The 24,697-nt window shown below is 47.0% G+C and overlaps 1 protein-coding gene across 14 annotated transcripts in view; it reads left to right on the forward strand.

The window, feature by feature from the left end:
* Positions 1-24,697, forward strand: part of LRRFIP2 (LRR binding FLII interacting protein 2) — a 216,645-nt gene that overhangs the window by 23,986 nt on the left and 167,962 nt on the right. For 13 of the 14 annotated variants that reach the window (XM_075315055.1, XM_075315058.1, XM_075315061.1 and 10 more), the window contains exon 2: positions 19,159-19,303. In XM_075315055.1, coding sequence (XP_075171170.1) covers positions 19,214-19,303 — 90 coding nt within the window. In that variant the 5' untranslated portion in view covers positions 19,159-19,213. Of the gene's footprint in view, positions 1-19,158; positions 19,304-24,697 lie in introns of those variants that run through there. The other variant, XM_075315059.1, reaches the window with a different exon arrangement.

Raw genomic sequence — 24,697 nt, forward strand, 5'->3', positions numbered from 1 at the left:
CCTATGTCAGGACTGTTACACTGAGGACTATATTACTATGTACCAGTAGTGGTGTCTCCTCACTGTCCTATGTCAGGACTGTCACACTGAGGACTATAGTACTATATACCGGTAGTAGTGTCTCCTCACTGCCCTATGTCAGGCCTGTCACACTGAGGACTATATTACTATATACCAGTAGTAGTGTCTCCTCACTGTCCTATGTCAGGACTGTCACACTGAGGACTATATTACTATCTACCAGTAGTGGTGTCTCCTCACTGTCCTATGTCAGGACTGTCACACTGAGGACTATATTACTATATACCAGTAGTGGTGTCTCCTCACTGTCCTATGTCAGGGCTGTCACACTGAGGACTATATTACTATATACCAGTAGTAGTGTCTCCTCACTGTCCTATGTCAGGACTGTCACACTGAGGACTATATTACTATATACCAGTAGTGGTGTCTCCTCACTGCCCTATGTCAGGACTGTCACACTGAGGACTATATTACTATATACCAGTAATAGTGTCTCCTCAGTGTCCTATGTCAGGACTGTCACACTGAGGACTATATTACTATGTACCAGTAGTAGTGTCTCCTCACTGTCCTATGTCAGGACTGTCACACTGAGGACTATATTACTATATACCAGTAGTAGTGTCTCCTCACTGCCCTATGTCAGGACTGTCACACTGAGGACTATATTACTATATACCAGTAGTGGTGTTTCCTCACTGTCCTATGTCAGGACTGTCACACTGAGGACTATAGTACTATATACCAGTAGTGGTGTCTCCTCACTGCCCTATGTCAGGACTGTCACACTGAGGACTATATTACTATATACCAGTAGTGGTGTCTCCTCACTGCCCTATGTCAGGACTGTCACACTGAGGGCTATATTACTATATACCAGTAATAGTGTCTCCTCACTGTCCTATGTCAGGACTGTCACACTGAGGACTATATTACTATATACCAGTAGTGGTGTCTCCTCACTGCCCTATGTCAGGACTGTCACACTGAGGACTATATTACTATATACCAGTAATAGTGTCTCCTCAGTGTCCTATGTCAGGACTGTCACACTGAGGACTATATTACTGTATACCAGTAGTAGTGTCTCCTCACTGCCCTATGTCAGGACTGTCACACTGAGGACTATATTACTATGTACCAGTAGTGGTGTCTCCTCACTGTCCTATGTCAGGACTGTCACACTGAGGACTATAGTACTATATACCGGTAGTAGTGTCTCCTCACTGCCCTATGTCAGGCCTGTCACACTGAGGACTATATTACTATATACCAGTAGTAGTGTCTCCTCACTGTCCTATGTCAGGACTGTCACACTGAGGACTATATTACTATATACCAGTAGTGGTGTCTCCTCACTGTCCTATGTCAGGGCTGTCACACTGAGGACTATATTACTATATACCAGTAGTGGTGTCTCCTCACTGTCCTATGTCAGGACTGTCACACTGAGGACTATATTACTATATACCAGTAATCATGTCTCCTCACTGCCCTATGTCAGGACTGTCACACTGAGGACTATATTACTATATACCAGTAGTGCTGTCTCCTCACTGCCGTATGTCAGGACTGTCACACTGAGGACTATATTACTTTATTCCAGTAGTGCTGTCTCCTCACTGTCCTATGTCAGGACTGTCACACTGAGGACTATATTACTATATACCAATAGTGGTGTCTCCTCACTGTCCTATGTCAGGACTGTCACACTGAGGACTATATTACTTTATGCCAGTAGTGCTGTCTCCTCACTGTCCTATGTCAGGACTGTCACACTGAGGACTATATTACTATATACCAGTAATCGTGTCTCCTCACTGCCCTATGTCAGGACTGTTACACTGAGGACTATATTACTATATACCGGTAATAGTGTCTCCTCACTGTTCTATGTCAGGACTGTCACACTGAGGACTATATTACTATATACCGGTAATAGTGTCTCCTCACTGTCCTATGTCAGGACTGTCACACTGAGGACTATATTACTATATACCAGTAGTGCTGTCTCCTCACTGCCGTATGTCAGGACTGTCACACTGAGGACTATATTACTTTATGCCAGTAGTGCTGTCTCCTCACTGTCCTATGTCAGGACTGTCACACTGAGGACTATATTACTATATACTAATAGTGGTGTCTCCTCACTGTCCTATGTCAGGACTGTCACACTGAGGACTATATTACTATATACCAGTAGTGCTGTCTCCTCACTGCCGTATGTCAGGACTGTCACACTGAGGACTATATTACTTTATGCCAGTAGTGGTGTCTCCTCACTGTCCTATGTCAGGACTGTCACACTGAGGACTATATTACTATATACCAGTAATCGTGTCTCCTCACTGCCCTATGTCAGGACTGTTACACTGAGGACTATATTACTATATACCGGTAATAGTGTCTCCTCACTGTTCTATGTCAGGACTGTCACACTGAGGACTATATACCGGTAGTGGTGTCTCCTCACTGTCCTATGTCAGGACTGTCACACTGAGGACTATATTACTATATACCAGTAGTGGTGTCTCCTCACTGTCCTATGTCAGGACTGTCACACTGAGGACTATTTTACTATATACCAGTAGTAGTGTCTCCTCACTGTCCTATGTCAGGACTGTCACACTGAGGACTATATTACTATATACCAGTAGTGCTGTCTCCTCACTGTCCTATGTCAGGACTGTCACACTGAGGACTATATTACTATATACCAGTAGTGGTGTCTCCTCACTGCCCTGGTGTCTCCTCACTGCCCTATGTCAGGACTGTCACACTGAAGGCTATATTACTATATACCAGTAATAGTGTCTCCTCACTGTCCTATGTCAGGACTGTCACACTGAGGACTATATTACTATATACCAGTAGTGGTGTCTCCTCACTGCCCTATGTCAGGACTGTCACACTGAGGACTATATTACTATATACCAGTAATAGTGTCTCCTCAGTGTCCTATGTCAGGACTGTCACACTGAGGACTATATTACTATGTACCAGTAGTAGTGTCTCCTCACTGTCCTATGTCAGGACTGCCACACTGAGGACTATATTACTATATACCAGTAGTAGTGTCTCCTCACTGCCCTATGTCAGGACTGTCACACTGAGGGCTATATTGCTATATACCAGTAGTGGTGTCTCCTCACTGCCCTATGTCAGGACTGTTACACTGAGGACTATATTACTATGTACCAGTAGTGGTGTCTCCTCACTGTCCTATGTCAGGACTGTCACACTGAGGACTATAGTACTATATACCGGTAGTAGTGTCTCCTCACTGCCCTATGTCAGGCCTGTCACACTGAGGACTATATTACTATATACCAGTAGTAGTGTCTCCTCACTGTCCTATGTCAGGACTGTCACACTGAGGACTATATTACTATATACCAGTAGTGGTGTCTCCTCACTGTCCTATGTCAGGACTGTCACACTGAGGACTATATTACTATATACCAGTAGTGGTGTCTCCTCACTGTCCTATGTCAGGGCTGTCACACTGAGGACTATATTACTATATACCAGTAGTAGTGTCTCCTCACTGTCCTATGTCAGGACTGTCACACTGAGGACTATATTACTATATACCAGTAATCATGTCTCCTCACTGCCCTATGTCAGGACTGTCACACTGAGGACTATATTACTATATACCAGTAGTGCTGTCTCCTCACTGCCGTATGTCAGGACTGTCACACTGAGGACTATATTACTTTATGCCAGTAGTGCTGTCTCCTCACTGTCCTATGTCAGGACTGTCACACTGAGGACTATATTACTATATACCAGTAATCGTGTCTCCTCACTGCCCTATGTCAGGACTGTTACACTGAGGACTATATTACTATATACCGGTAATAGTGTCTCCTCACTGTTCTATGTCAGGACTGTCACACTGAGGACTATATACCGGTAGTGGTGTCTCCTCACTGTCCTATGTCAGGACTGTCACACTGAGGACTATATTACTATATACCAGTAGTGCTGTCTCCTCACTGTCCTATGTCAGGACTGTCACACTGAGGACTATATTACTATATACCAGTAGTAGTGTCTCCTCACTGTCCTATGTCAGGCCTGTCACACTGAGGACTATATTACTATATACCAGTAGTGCTGTCTCCTCACTGTCCTATGTCAGGACTGTCACACTGAGGACTATATTACTATATACCAGTAGTAGTGTCTCCTCACTGTCCTATGTCAGGACTGTCACACTGAGGACTATATTACTATATACCAGTAGTAGTGTCTCCTCACTGTCCTATGTCAGGACTGTCACACTGAGGACTATATTACTACAGTTAGGTCCAGAAATATTTGGACAGTGACACAATTTTCGCGAGTTGGGCTCTGCATGCCACCACATTGGATTTGAAATTAAACCTCTACAACAGAATTCAAGTGCAGATTGTAACATTTAATTTGAAGGTTTGAACAAAAATATCTGATAGAAATTGTAGGAATTGTACACATTTCTTTACAAACACTCCACATTTTAGGAGGTCAAAAGTAATTGGACAAATAAACCAAACCCAAACAAAATATTTTTATTTTCAATATTTTGTTGCGAATCCTTTGGAGGCAATCACTGCCTTAAGTCTGGAACCCATGGACATCACCAAACGCTGGGTTTCCTCCTTCTTAATGCTTTGCCAGGCCTTTACAGCCGCAGCCTTCAGGTCTTGCTTATTTGTGGGTCTTTCCGTCTTAAGTCTGGATTTGAGCAAGTGAAATGCATGCTCAATTGGGTTAAGATCTGGTGATTGACTTGGCCATTGCAGAATATTCCACTTTTTTGCACTCATGAACTCCTGGGTAGCTTTGGCTGTATGCTTGGGGTCATTGTCCATCTGTACTATGAAGCGCCGTCCGATCAACTTTGCGGCATTTGGCTGAATCTGGGCTGAAAGTATATCCCGGTACACTTCAGAATTCATCCGGCTACTCTTGCCTGCTGTTATGTCATCAATAAACACAAGTGACCCAGTGCCATTGAAAGCCATGCATGCCCATGCCATCACGTTGCCTCCACCATGTTTTACAGAGGATGTGGTGTGCCTTGGATCATGTGCCGTTGCCTTTCTTCTCCAAACTTTTTTCTTCCCATCATTCTGGTACAGGTTGATCTTTGTCTCATCTGTCCATAGAATACTTTTCCAGAACTGAGCTGGCTTCATGAGGTGTTTTTCAGCAAATTTAACTCTGGCCTGTCTATTTTTGGAATTGCTGAATGGTTTGCATCTAGATGTGAACCCTTTGTATTTACTTTCATGGAGTCTTCTCTTTACTGTTGACTTAGAGACAGATACACCTACTTCACTGAGAGTGTTCTGGACTTCAGTTGATGTTGTGAACGGGTTCTTCTTCACCAAAGAAAGTATGCGGCGATCATCCACCACTGTTGTCATCCGTGGACGCCCAGGCCTTTTTGAGTTCCCAAGCTCACCAGTCAATTCCTTTTTTCTCAGAATGTACCCGACTGTTGATTTTGCTACTCCAAGCATGTCTGCTATCTCTCTGATGGATTGTTTCTTTTTTTTCTGCCTCAGGATGTTCTGCTTCACCTCAATTGAGAGTTCCTTAGACCGCATGTTGTCTGGTCACAGCAACAGCTTCCAAATGCAAAACCACACACCTGTAATCAACCCCAGACCTTTAGACTACTTCATTGATTACAGGTTAACGAGGGAGACGCCTTCAGAGTTAATTGCAGCCCTTAGAGTCCCTTGTCCAATTACTTTTTGTCCCTTGAAAAAGAGGAGGCTATGCATTACAGAGCTATGATTCCTAAACCCTTTCTCCGATTTGGATGTGAAAACTCTCATATTGCAGCTGGGAGTGTGCACTTTCAGCCCATATCTATATATAATTGCCTTATTCTGTCTGTCTGTCTGTCTGTCTGTCTGTCATGCTCCAAAATTGTGTCCTTACGGTGACATTGTGTCCTTACGGTGACACAAAGCTGATTGGCCGCTGGGCTCGCCATGGCCCCGCCCCCCCACACGGATTGGCCGCTCGCCCAGGCTGCGCCCCCACACGGATTGGCCAGCCGCTCGCCCAGGCTCCGCCCCCCCACAGATTGGCCTCTCGCCCCGGCACCCTGCAGGCATTGGCAATTCGGCCACGCCCCGCCCCCCTCACGCAATGCACGCTAGCTCTGGCCCCGCCCCCCTCCCCCCCGCGCATTCCCCGAACTGACACGGCTGTCATGGAGGTGAGTACTGTACTCCCCCCCCCCCCCCCCCCCCCGTCCCCCCAGTGGTGTGGGGGCTCCCGTGCGAGCGGGGGACGGGATACGTTGGTAACCATGCCATGGTTACAAGCGCATCAAGGTCCTGCAGCGGCGGAAGATCCACACGCACACACATAACAGCACACACATACACACATCAGATCACACTCACTCTCACACACACATACATCACATCGCATCCACACACTCACAGCATCCGGCGATATCGCTTGCTTCTCGGCCTCGATACTGTGCTGTTGTGATCTTCCAGAACCTGCCGGAGGATCACATGGCCAGAAGCATGTGGTATCTCCGGATGTTGTGAGTATAAGCGCGTATGTGCGATATCGTCAGTGTCTGTGTGTGTGAGTGTATGCGATCGGGTGTGTGTGAGTGTATGCGATCGGGTGTGTGAGAGTGTATGCGATCGGGTGTGTGTGAGTGTATGCGATCGGGTGTGTGTGAGTGTATGCGATCGGGTGTGTGTCAGTGTATGCGATCGGGTGTGTGTGAGTGTCGGGATCGGGTGTGTGTGAGTGTATGCGATCGGGTGTGTGAGTGTCGGCAGAGGAGCACGGCGTGCTGGAGGAGGCTGGGAGCAGAGAGGCTGATCTTGGGGAAGGCTGGGAGGCAGAGGCTGATGCTGGGGGAGACTGGGAGGGGAAGGCTGATGCTGAAGGAGGCTGGGAGGAGAGAGACTGATCCTGGGGAAGGCTGGGAAGGGGAGGCTGATGCTGGTGGAGGCTGATGCTTGGGGAGGCTGATGCTGGGGGAGGCTGGAAGGAGAGAGGCTGATGCTGGTGGAGTCTGATGCTTGGGGAGGCTGATGCTGAGGGAGGCTGGAAGGAGAGAGGCTGATGCTGGTGGAGGCTGATGCTTGGGGAGGCTGATGCTGGGGGAGACTGGGAGGGGAAGGCTGATGCTGAGGGAGGCTGGGAGGGGGAGGCTGGGAGGAAGGAGGCTGGGAGGAGAGAGGCTGATCCTGGGGAAGGCTGGGAAGGGGAGGCTGATGCTGACGGAGGCTGGAAGGAGAGAGGCTGATGCTGGGGGAGGCTGGAAGGAGAGAGGCTGAGGCTGTGAGGAGAGAGGCTGATGCTGGGGAAGGCTGATGCTGAGGGAGGCTGGGAGGGGAAAGCTGATGCTGGGGAAGGCTGGGAGGAGAGAGGCTGATCCTGGGGAAGGCTGGGAGAGGGAGGCTGATGCTGGGGGAGGCTGGAAGGAGAGAGGCTGATGCTGGGGGAGGCTGGAAGAAGAGAGGCTGATGCTGGGGGAGGCTGATGCTGGGGGAGGCTGATGCTGGGGGAGGCTGATGCTGGGGGAGGCTGATGCTGGTGGAGGCTGGGAGGAGAGAGGCTGATGCTGGGGAAGGCTGGGAGGAGAAAGGCTGATGCTGGGGACAGAGAGGAGAGGCTGATGCTGGGAGGAGAGAGGCTGATGCTGGGAGGAGAGAGGCTGATGCTGGGATGAGAGAGGCTGATGCTGGGAGGAGAGAGGCTGATGCTGGGGGAGGCTGGGAGGGGGAGGCTGATGCTGGGGGAGGCTGGGAGGAGAGAGGCTGATGCTGGGGGAGGCTGATGCTGGGGGAGGCTGGAAGGAGAGAGGCTGATGCTGGTGGAGGCTGATGCTGGGGGAGACTGGGAGGGGAAGGCTGATGCTGAGGGAGGCTGGGAGGTAGGAGGCTGGGAGGAGAGAGGCTGTTCCTGGGGAAGGCTGGGAGGCAGAGGCTGATGCTGGGGGAGACTGGGAGGGGAAGGCTGATGCTGAAGGAGGCTGGGAGGAGAGAGACTGATCCTGGGGAAGGCTGGGAAGGGGAGGCTGATGCTGGTGGAGGCTGATGCTTGGGGAGGCTGATGCTGGGGGAGGCTGGAAGGAGAGAGGCTGATGCTGGTGGAGTCTGATGCTTGGGGAGGCTGATGCTGAGGGAGGCTGGAAGGAGAGAGGCTGATGCTGGTGGAGGCTGATGCTTGGGGAGGCTGATGCTGGGGGAGACTGGGAGGGGAAGGCTGATGCTGAGGGAGGCTGGGAGGGGGAGGCTGGGAGGAAGGAGGCTGGGAGGAGAGAGGCTGATCCTGGGGAAGGCTGGGAAGGGGAGGCTGATGCTGACGGAGGCTGGAAGGAGAGAGGCTGATGCTGGGGGAGGCTGGAAGGAGAGAGGCTGAGGCTGTGAGGAGAGAGGCTGATGCTGGGGAAGGCTGATGCTGAGGGAGGCTGGGAGGGGAAAGCTGATGCTGGGGAAGGCTGGGAGGAGAGAGGCTGATCCTGGGGAAGGCTGGGAGAGGGAGGCTGATGCTGGGGGAGGCTGGAAGGAGAGAGGCTGATGCTGGGGGAGGCTGGAAGAAGAGAGGCTGATGCTGGGGGAGGCTGATGCTGGGGGAGGCTGATGCTGGGGGAGGCTGATGCTGGGGGAGGCTGATGCTGGGGGAGGCTGGGAGGAGAGAGGCTGATGCTGGGGAAGGCTGGGAGGAGAAAGGCTGATGCTGGGGACAGAGAGGAGAGGCTGATGCTGGGAGGAGAGAGGCTGATGCTGGGAGGAGAGAGGCTGATGCTGGGATGAGAGAGGCTGATGCTGGGAGGAGAGAGGCTGATGCTGGGGGAGGCTGGGAGGGGGAGGCTGATGCTGGGGGAGGCTGGGAGGAGAGAGGCTGATGCTGGGGGAGGCTGATGCTGGGGGAGGCTGGAAGGAGAGAGGCTGATGCTGGTGGAGGCTGATGCTGGGGGAGACTGGGAGGGGAAGGCTGATGCTGAGGGAGGCTGGGAGGTAGGAGGCTGGGAGGAGAGAGGCTGTTCCTGGGGAAGGCTGGGAGGCAGAGGCTGATGCTGGGGGAGACTGGGAGGGGAAGGCTGATGCTGAAGGAGGCTGGGAGGAGAGAGACTGATCCTGGGGAAGGCTGGGAAGGGGAGGCTGATGCTGGTGGAGGCTGATGCTTGGGGAGGCTGATGCTGGGGGAGGCTGGAAGGAGAGAGGCTGATGCTGGTGGAGGCTGATGCTTGGGGAGGCTGATGCTGAGGGAGGCTGGAAGGAGAGAGGCTGATGCTGGTGGAGGCTGATGCTTGGGGAGGCTGATGCTGGGGGAGACTGGGAGGGGAAGGCTGATGCTGAGGGAGGCTGGGAGGGGGAGGCTGGGAGGAAGGAGGCTGGGAGGAGAGAGGCTGATCCTGGGGAAGGCTGGGAAGGGGAGGCTGATGCTGACGGAGGCTGGAAGGAGAGAGGCTGATGCTGGGGGAGGCTGGAAGGAGAGAGGCTGAGGCTGTGAGGAGAGAGGCTGATGCTGGGGAAGGCTGATGCTGAGGGAGGCTGGGAGGGGAAAGCTGATGCTGGGGAAGGCTGGGAGGACGGAGGCTGGGAGGAGAGAGGCTGATCCTGGGGAAGGCTGGGAGAGGGAGGCTGATGCTGGGGGAGGCTGGAAGAAGAGAGGCTGATGCTGGGGGAGGCTGATGCTGGGGGAGGCTGATGCTGGGGGAGGCTGGGAGGAGAGAGGCTGATGCTGGGGAAGGCTGGGAGGAGAGAGGCTGATGCTGGGGACAGAGAGGAGAGGCTGATGCTGGGAGGAGAGAGGCTGATGCTGGGAGGAGAGAGGCTGATGCTGGCATCAGGGCTGTGGAGTCGGAGTCGTGGAGTCGGAGTCGGAGTCGGAGCTCATTTTGGTGGAGTCTGAGTCGGAGTCGGTATAAAATGCACCGACTCCGACTCCTAAAATATATAATAAATTGGGGACAGGAGTGCAATGCAGAATGTGCTGAATATTTTACTAAATAACAACATTTAGTATAATGCTTATATTTAAGTGAAAAATTTATTGTAGTACAATGTGAACATCAGACATTTAATTGTTTTTATGATACAATAATCAAGATATTTGGATAGAACATAAAATATTTATTGGTATACAACTTTAGAACACAAAAAACTAATAAATTGTAAATATGTAATATATATAATATATATATATATACAGTGTATATACACACACACAAGATATATATGTAATCTACTGTATATTACATAGTGTATTACATATTTACAATTTATTACAGTTTTTTGTGTTCTAAAGTTGTATTCCAATAAATATATTTTATGTTCTATCCAAATATCTTGATTATTGTATCATAAAAATTATTAAATGTCTGATGTTCACATACACATATTCATGTACTACAATAAATTTTTCACCTAACTATAAGCAATATATGTAGGAGCCGGAGTCGGAGCCGGAGTCGGAGCCGGAGTCGGAGTCGGAGTCGGTGCAAGAGAATTTGAGGAGTCGGAGTCGGAGTCGAAGGTTTGGCTTACCGACTCCACAGCCCTGGCTGGGATGAGAGAGGCTGATGCTGGGAGGAGAGAGGCTGATGCTGGGGGAGGCTGGGAGGGGGAGGCTGATGCTGGGGGAGGCTGGGAGGAGAGAGGCTGATGCTGGGGGAGGCTGGAAGGAGAGAGGCTGATGCTGGTGGAGGCTGATGCTGGGGGAGACTGGGAGGGGAAGGCTGATGCTGAGGGAGGCTGGGAGGGGGAGGCTGGGAGGTAGGAGGCTGGGAGGAGAGAGGCTGATCCTGGGGAAGGCTGGGAAGGGGAGGCTGATGCTGAGGGAGGCTGGAAGGAGAGAGGCTGATGCTGGGGGAGGCTGGAAGGAGAGAGGCTGAGGCTGGGAGAAGAGAGGCTGATGCTGGGGAAGGCTGATGCTGAGGGAGGCTGGGAGGGGAAAGCTGATGCTGGGGAAGGCTGGGAGGACGGAGGCTGGGAGGAGAGAGGCTGATCCTGGGGAAGGCTGGGAGAGGGAGGCTGATGCTGGGGAAGGCTGGAAGGAGAGAGGCTGATGCTGGGGGAGGCTGGAAGGAGAGAGGCTGATGCTGGGGGAGGCTGATGCTGGGGGAGGCTGATGCTGGGGGAGGCTGGGAGGAGAGAGGCTGATGCTGGGGACAGAGAGGCTGATGCTGGGGACAGAGAGTCTGATGCTGGGGACAGAGAGTCTGATGCTGGGGACAGAGAGTCTGATGCTGGGGACAGAGAGTCTGATGCTGGGATGAGAGAGGCTGATGCTGGGATGAGAGAGGCTGATGCTGGGATGAGAGAGGCTGATGCTGGGGACAGAGAGGCTGATGCTGGGGACAGAGAGGCTGATGCTGGGGACAGAGAGGCTGATGCTGGGGACAGAGAGGCTGATGCTGGGGACAGAGAGGCTGATGCTGGGGACAGAGAGGCTGATGCTGGGGACAGAGAGGCTGATGCTGGGGACAGAGAGGCTGATGCTGGGGACAGAGAGGCTGATGCTGGGGACAGAGAGGCTGATGCTGGGGACAGAGAGGCTGATGCTGGGGACAGAGAGGCTGATGCTGGGGACAGAGAGGCTGATGCTGGGGACAGAGAGGCTGATGCTGGGGACAGAGAGGCTGATGCTGGGGACAGAGAGGCTGATGCTGGGGACAGAGAGGCTGATGCTGGGGACAGAGAGGCTGATGCTGGGGACAGAGAGGCTGATGCTGGGGACAGAGAGGCTGATGCTGGGGACAGAGAGGCTGATGCTGGGGACAGAGAGGCTGATGCTGGGGACAGAGAGGCTGATGCTGGGGACAGAGAGGCTGATGCTGGGGACAGAGAGGCTGATGCTGGGGACAGAGAGGCTGATGCTGGGGACAGAGAGGCTGATGCTGGGGACAGAGAGGCTGATGCTGGGGACAGAGAGGCTGATGCTGGGGACAGAGAGGCTGATGCTGGGGACAGAGAGGCTGATGCTGGGGACAGAGAGGCTGATGCTGGGGACAGAGAGGCTGATGCTGGGGACAGAGAGGCTGATGCTGGGGACAGAGAGGCTGATGCTGGGGACAGAGAGGCTGATGCTGGGGACAGAGAGGCTGATGCTGGGGACAGAGAGGCTGATGCTGGGGACAGAGAGGCTGATGCTGGGGACAGAGAGGCTGATGCTGGGGACAGAGAGGCTGATGCTGGGGACAGAGAGGCTGATGCTGGGGACAGAGAGGCTGATGCTGGGGACAGAGAGGCTGATGCTGGGGACAGAGAGGCTGATGCTGGGGACAGAGAGGCTGATGCTGGGGACAGAGAGGCTGATGCTGGGGACAGAGAGGCTGATGCTGGGGACAGAGAGGCTGATGCTGGGGACAGAGAGGCTGATGCTGGGGACAGAGAGGCTGATGCTGGGGACAGAGAGGCTGATGCTGGGGACAGAGAGGCTGATGCTGGGGACAGAGAGGCTGATGTTGCGGGTAGAGAGGCTGATGCTGGCGCAGCATGGAGGATGGAGCACATTTGGGAGTGCGCAGCATGGCGGATGGAACACGTTTGGAAGTGCGCAGCATGGCGGATGGAGCACGTTTGGGAGTGCGCAGCATGGCGGATGGAGCACGTTTGGGAGTGCGCAGCATGGCGGATGGAGCACGTTTGGGAGTGCGCAGGATAGGAGATGGAGCACGATGGGGGGTGCGCAGCATAGGGGATGAAGCACGATAGGGAGTGCGCTGCATAGGGGATGGAGCACGATGGGGAGTGCGCTGCATGGGGGATGGAGCACGATGGGAAGTGCACACCTCCCCCCAACACACACACACACGCACGCACGCGCGCGCGCACTGCACAACACACCACACACACACACTTGGAACCACAAACAACTGCCCTACACAGACACCCACACACAGACAACGCTGCACACACAAATATACGCACATACCGCACAACACACACATTGCACAAAACATACCTCCCCCCAAAACACACCACACACACACAAACCGCGCAACACACACACACAACGCTACACACACACAGCGCTCCACAAACAACGCAACACACAAACAACACTGATCTCACCCCCTATCACACCCAGACAACACCCAGAACATGTACAGCGCCCTACACAAACACTTGGTAACTACACACAACAACATCTATATATATATATATATATATATATATATATATATATATATATATATATGTAATGTATGTATAACAAAAATCATACATGAACTACACAATACGTAAATTCTAGAATACCCGATGCGTAGAATCGGGCCACCTTCTAGTTATATATATATATATAATTGTATTTCTGAACATGTTTTTGTAAACAGCTAAAATAACAAAACTTGTGTCACTGTCCAAATATTTCTGGACCTAACTGTATATATATATATATATATATATATATATATATATATATATATATATATGTGTGTATATATATATTTATGTATATATATATCTCTCCTGGAAAAAAAGTTGCTTCCTTCTGCTCAGGCAATGTTCCCCAACTCTGAGGACTGGTTTTTCCAGCAGGATAATGCGCCCTGCCACACAGCTAGTTCAATCAATGTGTGAATGAAGGACCACCACATCAAAACCCTGTCATGGCCAGCCCAATCTCCAGACCTGACCCCCACTGGAAACCTCTGGATTGTAATCAAGAGGAAGATGGATAGTCACAAGCCATCAAACAAAGAAGAGCTGCTTACATTTTTGCACCAGGGGTGGTATAAGGTCACCGAAAAGCAGTGTGAAAGACTGGTGGAAAGCAGCCAAGATGCATGAAAGCGGTGATTAAAAATCATGGTTATTCCACAAAATATTGATTTCTGAACTCTTCCTGAGTTACAACATTAGTATTGTTGTTTCTAAATGATTATGAACTTATTGTCTTTGCATTATTTCAGGTGTGAAAGCAATGCGTTGTTTTGTTATTTTGACCATTTCTCATTTTGAGAAAATAAATACAAAATTTATTGCTTGGAAATCCGGAGACATGTCAGTAGTTTATAGAATAAAACAACAATTTACATTTTACTCAGAAATCAGAAAAAACTGACAATTTTGCAGTGGTCTCTTAATTTTGCCAGAGCTGTGCATATATGTATTCATCCTAGGTCTCTTCCCTCCAGTTACTGCGGCCTCCCATCATCCATGCACATGTTTGCTGATCTGATCAGCAGACGTGTGCGGTTAAGCCCTTAGATATAGCTGTCAAACTCTGTCAGTGCAATGTAACGTGCTGCGGCAGGGATTGCACTGTTCCACGCCGCCATCGGCGGCCTTGTGACGTGTTCACGTCGCGCCAATGTGTTGCCATGACAGCACGGGGCCAGATGATGACCCCTGTCGCTGTCCTGACTTACTTCCTGTGAATAACGGCAGAGCACCGGCACTCACGGGAACACAGCATTTCTGATAAAAGTTGAAATCTCCCCCTTTTGCCCCATTGAGAATAAAGCAATAAAAAATATATATCAAAATATAAACTCAATTAATTTGCCAAAATTAGTTTTTTTGATCGCCGCAACATTGCAGTAAAATGAAACAGGCAATCAAAACATTGCATCTACCTAAAATGGTATACGGTAATTAAAAATGCCCCAGAATTCTATGCGTCTCGGAAAATGGAGACAAGAGTGCAATTCTTTTTAGATATTTCTGAATAATTTTTCACCACTTAGATAAATGTAAAACTATGGTATACATGTTTAGTATCTACGGACTTCTACTTACCTGGGGAATCATAATGCCAGATTAATTTTACCATGTAGTGAACATAGTAAATAAAGAAAAACAAAACAATTGTGCAACTGCACTTTTTTTTTTTGCAATTTCACCACACTTGGAATTTTTCCCCGTTTTTCAGTACAAATATGTGGCAGAATGAATGGTATTGTTCAAAAGTACAACTCGTCCTTCAAAAATCAAGCCCTCAGATGGCCATATTCATTAGAAAAAAAAAGTTAGGGCTCTTGGAAGAAGGGGAGGAAAAAACAAAAATAAAAAATGGAAAATCACTGGGGGTGTGTGGTAAATGGGTTAACACTGGTGAGAGTACAATCTGATGTTTTATCTGATTGCTCTTGTCTGTGTTAGGCTAGTTTCACACTTGAGTTGAACGGCATCCATTGCATTGCGTGACGGATGCAACAGATGCGTTGCATATAATGGCACAATGGATGCAACGGATCGTACAAAACAACGGAAAGCTTTTTTTTTTTTTCTTTTTATTTATTTATTTTTTTTTTCTTCCTTACAGTTTTACCGGCAGCAGACTATTGTGAACAATCAGCTGATCAGTCGGCGGCCGGGCGCTTAGCTGAGCGCTCTCACATGCCGGCGGCCGGGCGCTCAGCCGAGCGCTCTCACATGTTGGCGGCCGGGCGCTTAGCTGAACGTTCGGCCATCGAGAGACAAAATAAAGTTTCTGTGAATAAAAAAAAAAAAATGAGCATGCGCAGTGAAAAATAGAGGATTCCACCGCTCAAAAAAACGTTACATGCTGTGTTCCTTCTGCCCGTCGGAAGCAACACATTGTCGGCCAGCGGAAGCAACGCTGGTCCTTTTGGCACAATCCGTCATCCATACATGTCTATTGGAAACAGTGGAATCCGTTAACGGATTCCGCTGTTTTCCAAAAGGGCGGATTGTGACTGAAGGTAATTAACACAAGTGTGAAATTACCCTTAATTGTAAGTGAAACCAATGCTGTATACTGAGAATATAATACACACAGGTGGATTCAATTTGTAGAGGCAACTGGTCATTCAGGAGTTTTAGGGGTATCAGACTACAGGGGCTGAATACAAATGCACGTCACAATTGTTAGATTTATATTTTTCAGATATTTAAAAAACTATGTATCATTCCCTTCACAAATAATTTCTCTTTAGTGTTGGTATATCACATAAAATACCAATAAAATCGATTTATGTTTGTGTAACATGAATAAATGTGGAAAAGTTCATTTGGTATGAAAACATTTTCAAGGCACTGTATATTCTGCAGAACTGCCCAATACATTATCAACCTTTTTTCTTCCAGAGTGTACTGATATCTCCATGATTATTATTATTATTATTGTTGTTATGATGCCATGTGCACATTGCACAGGGCAGTGAGGGACAGACAAGCCTGTGAAATGAGCACCATGATGAAACTTCAAGTGAGAATGGAAGCTGTGGTCACTGCCTCTGACTCTGCCCCCTGATGACGCTTCATTTGAGTATACCAGCACTTTGCTTATCCAACAAATCATCGTCAGACAGGAAATATAAAAAAATAGAATTGCAGTTAGGTAGTGTGGTTTCGGAAAGGTATGGAATTTTTAATGTAGGACAAAGGGAATAGTAACAGCTCACCAGATACTTGTAATGACATGGCTGCGGTTCACAGAGATCCTTAGCCGGATACCAGGTGGCAAACAAGATGAAAAGGAAAAGAAGTCCAGCATCCGTTTTATAACTTTAATTCTTTCCATTAATTCTTTCCATTAAAAAGAGTGATACAAAAATGTGTTAGGCCGGGTTCAGACGTCCGTGTTAAATCCTTAAGAACTAAACCAATTTTGTATTTAAAGGGAACTGGCCACCACCAGTGGGCTCTTACATATAGCATTCTAACATGCTATATATAAGAGCCCAGGCCGCTGTGTAGAATGTAAAAAACACTTTATAATACTTACCTAAACGGTCGGCACGGAGCAGATGGGTCGGATGGGTGGCTCCGGTAATGGCGCCTCCTCTTTCGGTCATCTTTGTCCCCCGTATTCTGAAGCTAGTGTGGATGACGCGTCCTACGTCATCCACACAAGCCGACACTGGGTTCTTGCGCAGGCGGACTTTGATCTGCCCTGAGCAGGGCAGATCAAAGTATTTTAGTGCATCGGACATCGGACACGTCATCCACACTAGCTTCAGAAGAAGGAGGACAAAGATGGCCGAAAGAGCAGGCGCCGCACCTGGAGAACAGAGACACCCATCTGCAACGCACCGACCTGCTGACAGGTTCCCTTTAATGACCAGGCCATTTTTTGTAATTCTGACCAGTGTCACTTTATGAGGTTATAACTCTAGAACACTTCAGCGGATCCCGGTGATTCTGAGATTGTTTTTTCGTGACATATTGTAGTTCAGGATATTTGACGAAAATGTTGAATATTTTGCAATTTTTTAAACTTTTAATTTTTATACCCATAAGCCAGAGAGTTATGTCACACAAAAGTTAATAAATTACATTTTCACATGTCTACTTTACATCAGTGCAATTTTTTAAACAAACTTTTTTGGGGTTAGGAAGTTAGAAGGGTTCAAAGTTGATCAATTCAATTTTCCATTTTTTGACAACATTTTCAAAACCATTTTTTTCCGGGACCACATCACATTTGAAGTGACTTTGAGAGGCCTGGATGATAGAAAATACCCAAAAGTGACACAATTCAAAAAACTGCACCCCTCAAAATACTCAAAACCACATGCAAGAAGTTTATTAACCCTTCAGGTGCCTCACAGGAACTAAAGCAATGTGGAATGAAAAAAAAAAATATTTTACCTAAAAATGTTGCTCTAGCGTCAAGTTATTCACTTTTAAAAGAAGTAACTTCCCACAAGTGACACCATTTTGCAAACTAGAGCCTTCAAGGATTTTATCTATGAGTATAGTGAGCATTTTGAACCAACAAGATACTTCACAGAATTTGATAACATTAGGCCATCATATTGAAAATTTTCATTTTTTTCCCCAAAAATGTTGCTTTAACACCAAATGTCTCACTTTTTCAAGAGGTGACGTCAACAAGTGGACCCCACAGTTTGTTTCGCACGTGTCTTATGAGCGCGGTGATACCCCACAAGTAGTCAGAAACCTCTGGACAAATAGAAGGGCTCAAAACGGAAGGAGCAATATTTTAATTTTTGGAAAGGAAATTTGGCTAAAAAAGATTGCAGGTACCATGTTGAATTTGTAGAGCCCCTAAGGCACCTTGATAGCAGAAATCCCCCACAAGTGACCCCAATTTGGAAATTAGACCCCTCAAGGATTTTATTTAGGGGTATAGTGAATATTTTGAACCCCCTGGGGCATCACAAAAATGTTGCTCTAGCAGTAGATTTCTCACTCTAAGGCTATGTGCCCATTATCCTGCAACACTGAGTCTGTGGAGATGTGAGTGTTGTCCATGGGTGAATAACTAAACAGTGTATGTAAGCTATCTATATTCATCTGCCTAATTTTACCTCCTGCCTAACTTAGTACATAGCAATTATAGTGGTTTTCATCTGCATTAGCAATTGAAAAAAAAACTAATTGGTAAACTCCAATCTGCTTGGTATATTCATGTCTGTGGGCAATAAAATTGTGTCAAAATGCAATTTAACAGCTTTTTTTGTGTTGCAGATTGTGGGTTTTTTCCTTTTTTTTTTTTTACGCAATTTATATCAAATCCTCATTTAAATACTTTGCAACATTTTCATTGAACTTTAAATTTGTCTTTGATTTAACCCTACGCATAGCAAAGGGTGTAATCCACGATGAAGTAATATATACAAGTCAGTACCTGAAGGGGAGGCTCAGCTTTTCCTCTACTTTTTTCCTTATTTAGGGCTGAGCTGTGATACCTAAGTAGACAGAGCTGTCGTGTGTGACACCTTTTTATCAATCTCTTTATTTTCAGTTTACTCTGTAGAGAAGTGACGGAAACCAGGTCTGGCATAGTTTTCTGCATCAGGGCATGCACTGTGCGGGTGATAAGACTAGTGCACCAGTATTGGATGACCTCCCCCAAGGTGGTCTGCTATCCTTGTATAACCGTGCATGTCCATGGACAGATGTGCTACCCACTACTCCTTTTATAGGCCTCATCACTGCTCAGTCCACTGTGGCAGTAGCCTATCTTTCCACATATGGCTATTAGCACTGTGTGATTAACTGCTAGACACAATTTTTCTCCTAATTTATTACACTGTACATAAGAGGGAAGCTTTTCTAATAATTATTATTTTTATTTCTCGAGCACCAACATATTCCCCACTAGTTTACAATTCAGAGGGGATGTATACAGACAATATCGGACATTAACTGATACCAAGAGGAGTGAGATATAGACTAAGTTTAATGTTTTGTGTGTAATTCTTTGCAGGCTGGCAGCTGTAAATTTGGCACAAAGAATCGGAAAATTTCGAATTGGATTAAAAATGGGGACTCCTGCATCTGGAAGGAAACGTACTCCAATTAAAGACAGATTCTCTGCGGAAGATGAAGCCCTGAGTCACATTGCAAGAGAGGTGGGATTTGCTTTGTAGTTACACAGCAAAAATAGGATCTGATTTGTAAAAGCTTTCTGAACGAGCTCTGGCCGCCTGGTCTGATGTTTCAGCTTGTTAGATTGGAAAGCAGACAAGTGCCTGACAGTATTAATGAAAACCATCTGAATCATGTTGTACTATGAGTATGTGTGCCTTGTCACGACTGGTGTGCGCTGCTCTCGTGTAACTGTACCCACAGTGGCTTGTGAATACTTAGGCGGACAGTGCAGTACTTCATCCTTTTGTTCACTTGGGGCCACTAAGCCAAGTCATATCACGAGTGCTTTTAGACACAACCACTAGCCGTAGGCTTCACTGAGAACATTACAATCAAGCTGAGACATGTGCTAATCTGGTTCTTTTGGATTACGTTCCTTTTTTGTGGTAATGTACTATACTTGCATACATTGGTTGCACTACGTATTTTGCTGCAGGCTTAAACTACTCTTAGCATATTTGAGTATTTGTAGCCATAAAGAAGTGTGTAAGTTGAAGTAACTTCAATCTGTAATATGTAGGCATAAGCAGTATTAGGAACTTGCTGATTATGCAGAGAAACATTACTATAGTTTAGAGCTTTGTTTCCATGCACAAATAGAAATCAGAGGTAATTGTAAGACTGAACATACACTACGTTTTTCATTATGTTTTGTGTATCTATAGTGCGGTATTACAATGCAAAGTCAAAGAAATATCCCTTTAACCTCTAGCTATATTGGAAAAAAGTTTGGAGTAACTGGCAGACTATGATTTTCCTTTCCCCAGGGTCCAATAAAAAAAGCCACCCCCCATTTTTCATAACCATCCAAGGTAAAGCAGACAGGTGGGGGCTGGTATTATCAAGGTAGGAATGGCCTTGGTTATTGGGCCCTACCTAGCTTAAAAAGAGCAGCCTGCGGCCATACCAGATGTGACACATCCATTTGTGCCAACTCTAATGCTTTACCCGACTCTTTCCAATGGCGCTGGTGCGGAGACAATCAGGGTAATAGTTTATGGGGTTGATGTCAGCTGTGAATTGTCAACTGCATCAAGCCCTGGTGTTAGTAATGTAGAGGGGTTTATTAGACACCCTTATTAATAACCCAGTGAGTTAAAAGGGAAAAAAAAAAAGACACCAAAATATTTTTTTTAAATAATCACCCCCGACTTTAGACCTCACTCGCCAATTTATTAAAAAAAAAAAAAAAAAAAAAAGAATGTAAAAAAGCTATGAAGATCATGGTCTAACGAATCCAAAGTAGTCCATAAAAGGAAACATGAAAGACATAAAAAGCAAGAATTAAAGAAATAAAAACAGGACACAGTCCCTGATTCACCAATTAATTTCCAAACCCCACGCAGCTCTGACATAGTCCACATGAAGGTCCCACGACGTTCCCCAACTCAACTCGGTCACCCAGCGTATGAAGCCTCGTTCAAAAAATGAAGCCCCATAGGCTGTAACCGCAGCCACTGCTGGGTCTCTCACTGCGCTCAGCGAGAGCTGGCGAGTGTGCCAAGCAGTGATGTCATGAGATTACTGCAATGCACTGCTGCCTGATCTTGCATTACCTTCTATGTGACCTGGCTTCTGTGAACTGTAGGATCCAGGGCTGTGGAGTCGGTAAGCCAAACCTTCGACTCCGACTCCTCAATTTCCTTTGCACCGTTCTATCTATTTTATGTTCTATCTAAATAATTTGATTATTGTATCATTAAAATGATTAAATGTCTGATGTTCACATTGTACTACAATAAATTTTTCACTTAAATATAAGCAATATACTAAATGTTATTATTTAGTATGTTTTTGTTGAAAACTGTTTTTTTGCCACTTACATAGTGTATTACATAGTGTTATATACAGTCATATGAAAAGTTTGGGCACCCCTATTAATGTTAACCTTTTTTCTTTATAACAATTTGGGTTTTTGCAACAGCTATTTCAGTTTTATATATCTAATAACTGATGGACTGAGTAATATTTCTGGATTGAAATGAGGTTTATTGTACTAACAGAAAATGTGCAATCCGCATTTAAACAAAATTTGAACGGTGCAAAAGAATGGGCATCCTTATCAATTTCTTGATTTGAACACTCCTAACTACTTTTTACTGACTTACTAAAGCACTAAATTGGTTTTGTAACCTCATTGAGCTTTGAACTTCATAGGCAGGTGTATCCTATCATGAGAAAAGGTATTTAAGGTGGCCACTTGCAAGTTGTTCTCCTATTTGAATCTCCTATGAAGAGTGGCATCATGGGCTCCTCAAAACAACTCTCAAATGATCTGAAAACAAAGAGATTATTCAACATAGTTTTTCAGGGGAAGGATTCAACAAGTTGTCTCAGAGATTTAAACTGTCAGTTTCCACTGTGAGGAACATAGTAAGGAAATGGAAGAACACAGGTACAGTTCTTGTTAAGCCCAGAAGTGGCAGGCCAAGAAAAATATCAGAAAGGCAGAGAAGAAGAATGGTGTGAGCAGTCAAGGACAATCCACAGACCACCTCCAAAGACCTGCAGCTTCATCTTGCTGCAGATGGTGTCAATGTGCATCGGTCAACAATACAGCACAGGTTGCACAAGGAGAAGCTGTATGGGAGAGTGATGCGAAAGAAGCCGTTTCTGCAAGCACGTCACAAACAGAGTCGCCTGAGGTATGCAAAAGCACATTTGGACAAGCCAGTTACATTCTGGAAGAAGGTCCTGTGGACTGATGAAACAAAGATTGAGTTGTTTGGTCATACAAAAATGCGTTGTGCATGGAGGCAAAATAACACGGCATTCCAAGAAAAGCACTTGCTACCCACAGTAAAATTTGGTGGAGGTTCCATCATGCTTTGGGGCTGTGTGGCCAATGCCGGCATCGGGAATCTTGTTAAAGTTGAGGGTCGCATGGATTCAACTCAGTATCAGCAGATTCTTGACAATAATGTGCAAGAATCAGTGACGAAGTTGAAGTTACGCAGGGGATGGATATTTCAGCAAGACAATGATCCAAAACACCGCTCCAAATCTACTCAGGCATTCATGCAGAGGAACAATTACAATGTTCTGGAATGGCAATCCCAGTCCCCAGACCTGAATATCATTGAAAATCTGTGGGATGACTTGAAGCGTGCTGTCCATGCTCGGTGACCAGCAAACTTAACTGAACTGGAATTGTTTTGTTAACAGGAATGGCCAAATATACCTTCATCCAGGATCCAGGAACTCATTAAAAGCTACAGGAAGCGACTAGAGGCTGTGATTTTTGCAAAAGGAGGATCTACAAAATATTAATGTCACTTTTATGTTGAGGTGCCCATACTTTTGAACCATTCAAATTTTGTTTAAATGTGAATTGCACATTTTCTGTTAGTACAATAAACCTCATTTCGATCAAGAAATATTACTGAGTCCATCAGTTATTAGATATATGAAACTGAACTAGCTGTTGCAAAAACCCAAATTGTTATAAAGAAAAAAGGTTAACATTAATAGGGGTGCCCAAACTTTTTCATATGACTGTATATGTTATATATAACACTATATAATAAACTATGTAAGTGGCAAAAAACAGTTTTCAAGAAAAACATACTAAATAACATTTGTGCAGTCTATGAATTTGTTCTAAAGGTCCAGTCACACTAAACAACTTACCAGCGATCCCAACAACGATAGGGATCGCTGGTAAGTTGCTAGGAGGTTGCTGGTGAGATGTCACACTGCGACGCTCCAGCGATCCCACCAGCAACCTGACCTGGCAGGGATCGCTGGAGCGTCGCTACACGGGTTGCTGGTGAGCTCACCAACAACCAGTGACCAGCCCCCAGCGCCGCGTGGAAGATGCTGCGCTTGGTAACTAAGGTAAATATTGAGTAACCAACCCGATATTTACCTTGGTTACCAGCGCACGCAGCTACACGTGCAGAGAGCAGGGAGCAGCGCACACCGGGTGCAGCTGCACAGGGTACATATATAGGGTATAGAGTACAGGGTGCAGCTGCACAGAGCAGGGAGCAGCGCACAATGCTTAGCGCTGGCTACCTGCTCTCCTAGCTACAGCACACATCGGGTTAATTAACCCGATGTGTCCTGCAGCTAAATGTGCACAGACCAGGGAGCAGCGCACACCGGGTGCAGCTGCACAGGGTACATATATAGGGTATAGAGTACAGGGTGCAGCTGCACAGAGCAGGGAGCAGCGCACACCGCTTAGCGCTGGCTCCTTGCTCTCCTAGTTACAGCACACATCGGGTTAATTAACCCGATGTGTCCTGCAGCTACATGTGCACAGAGCAGGGAGCAGCGCACAATGCTTAGCGCTGGCTACCTGCTCTCCTAGCTACAGCACACATCGGGTTAATTAACCCGATGTGTCCTGCAGCTACATGTGCACAGAGCAGGAGCCGGCACTGACAGCGTCAGAGCGGCGGAGGCTGGTAACGAAGGTAAATATCGGGTAACCAAGGACAGGGCTTCTTGGTTACCCGATGTTTACTGTGGTTACCAGCCTCCGCAGAAGCCGGATCCTGCTGCCTGCACATTTAGTTGTTATAGGAGACGGATTGAAATCTTTTTCCTTGCGGCAACACTTTGCTGCTCCATGTGATCCAAATACTTGTCAAAGTTAAACTCCTCATCTGATGAGGATGAAGATACGGCAGCAGTAGCACTGTCAGGCCCCAAGTCATCTTGCGCCTGGCAGCCCTGTAGCTGCTCATCCTAACTGCTACCTCAGTCAGAGCTTCTTTCCTTTAGTAAGCTGTTGATCATCAAGCAGTATATGATGACTTGGGTCCACATAAACAGCTGCCAGAAGAATTTTATTTTCCAATAGCTGTGTCTCTCCGTTTCATTGAAGCAGAAATGCCATCTGCGATTAAACCTCCTCTTTGGGACAGGCAAAATAGCAAGTTCTTCCACTCCCTTATGAAAATGCCAGGAGTTAAATCCTCAGCTTGTAATTTTTTAGTCACGGTAAATGGGTGATTAAGCAATTCCTTCAATTCAGCCACCTGTGTCCATTGACCTTCATTTAAAGTTACTTGAGGGTTCACCATATCTATAAGAAACGATTTTAGTTCAAGCAATCGCTCAATCATTAAATAAAGGCTGCCTCACCGAGTGGCTTGATCAACAATTGCCCCTTTCCCAGCACGTCTTCAAGATGGAATCAATTTTAGGGGTTCTGGCGGCAATAACCAACTTCCTCACTTTTCCAATCAGATTTCCAGCATGTCCGCCCAGTTTCACACATCCGGCTTTTCGACGGTTTGGCGGATGTGGCGCACGCCAGTACAGTACGATACAGTACAGTGGCAGCGCCACAACTTCCGGGTCACATGCTCCAGTCACATGAAAGCATGTGACCGTCGTTTGTCGCGCTGCCACTGTACTGTATA

This window comes from Anomaloglossus baeobatrachus, chromosome 6, assembly GCF_048569485.1.
Source record: "Anomaloglossus baeobatrachus isolate aAnoBae1 chromosome 6, aAnoBae1.hap1, whole genome shotgun sequence".
NCBI lineage: Eukaryota > Metazoa > Chordata > Amphibia > Anura > Aromobatidae > Anomaloglossus > Anomaloglossus baeobatrachus.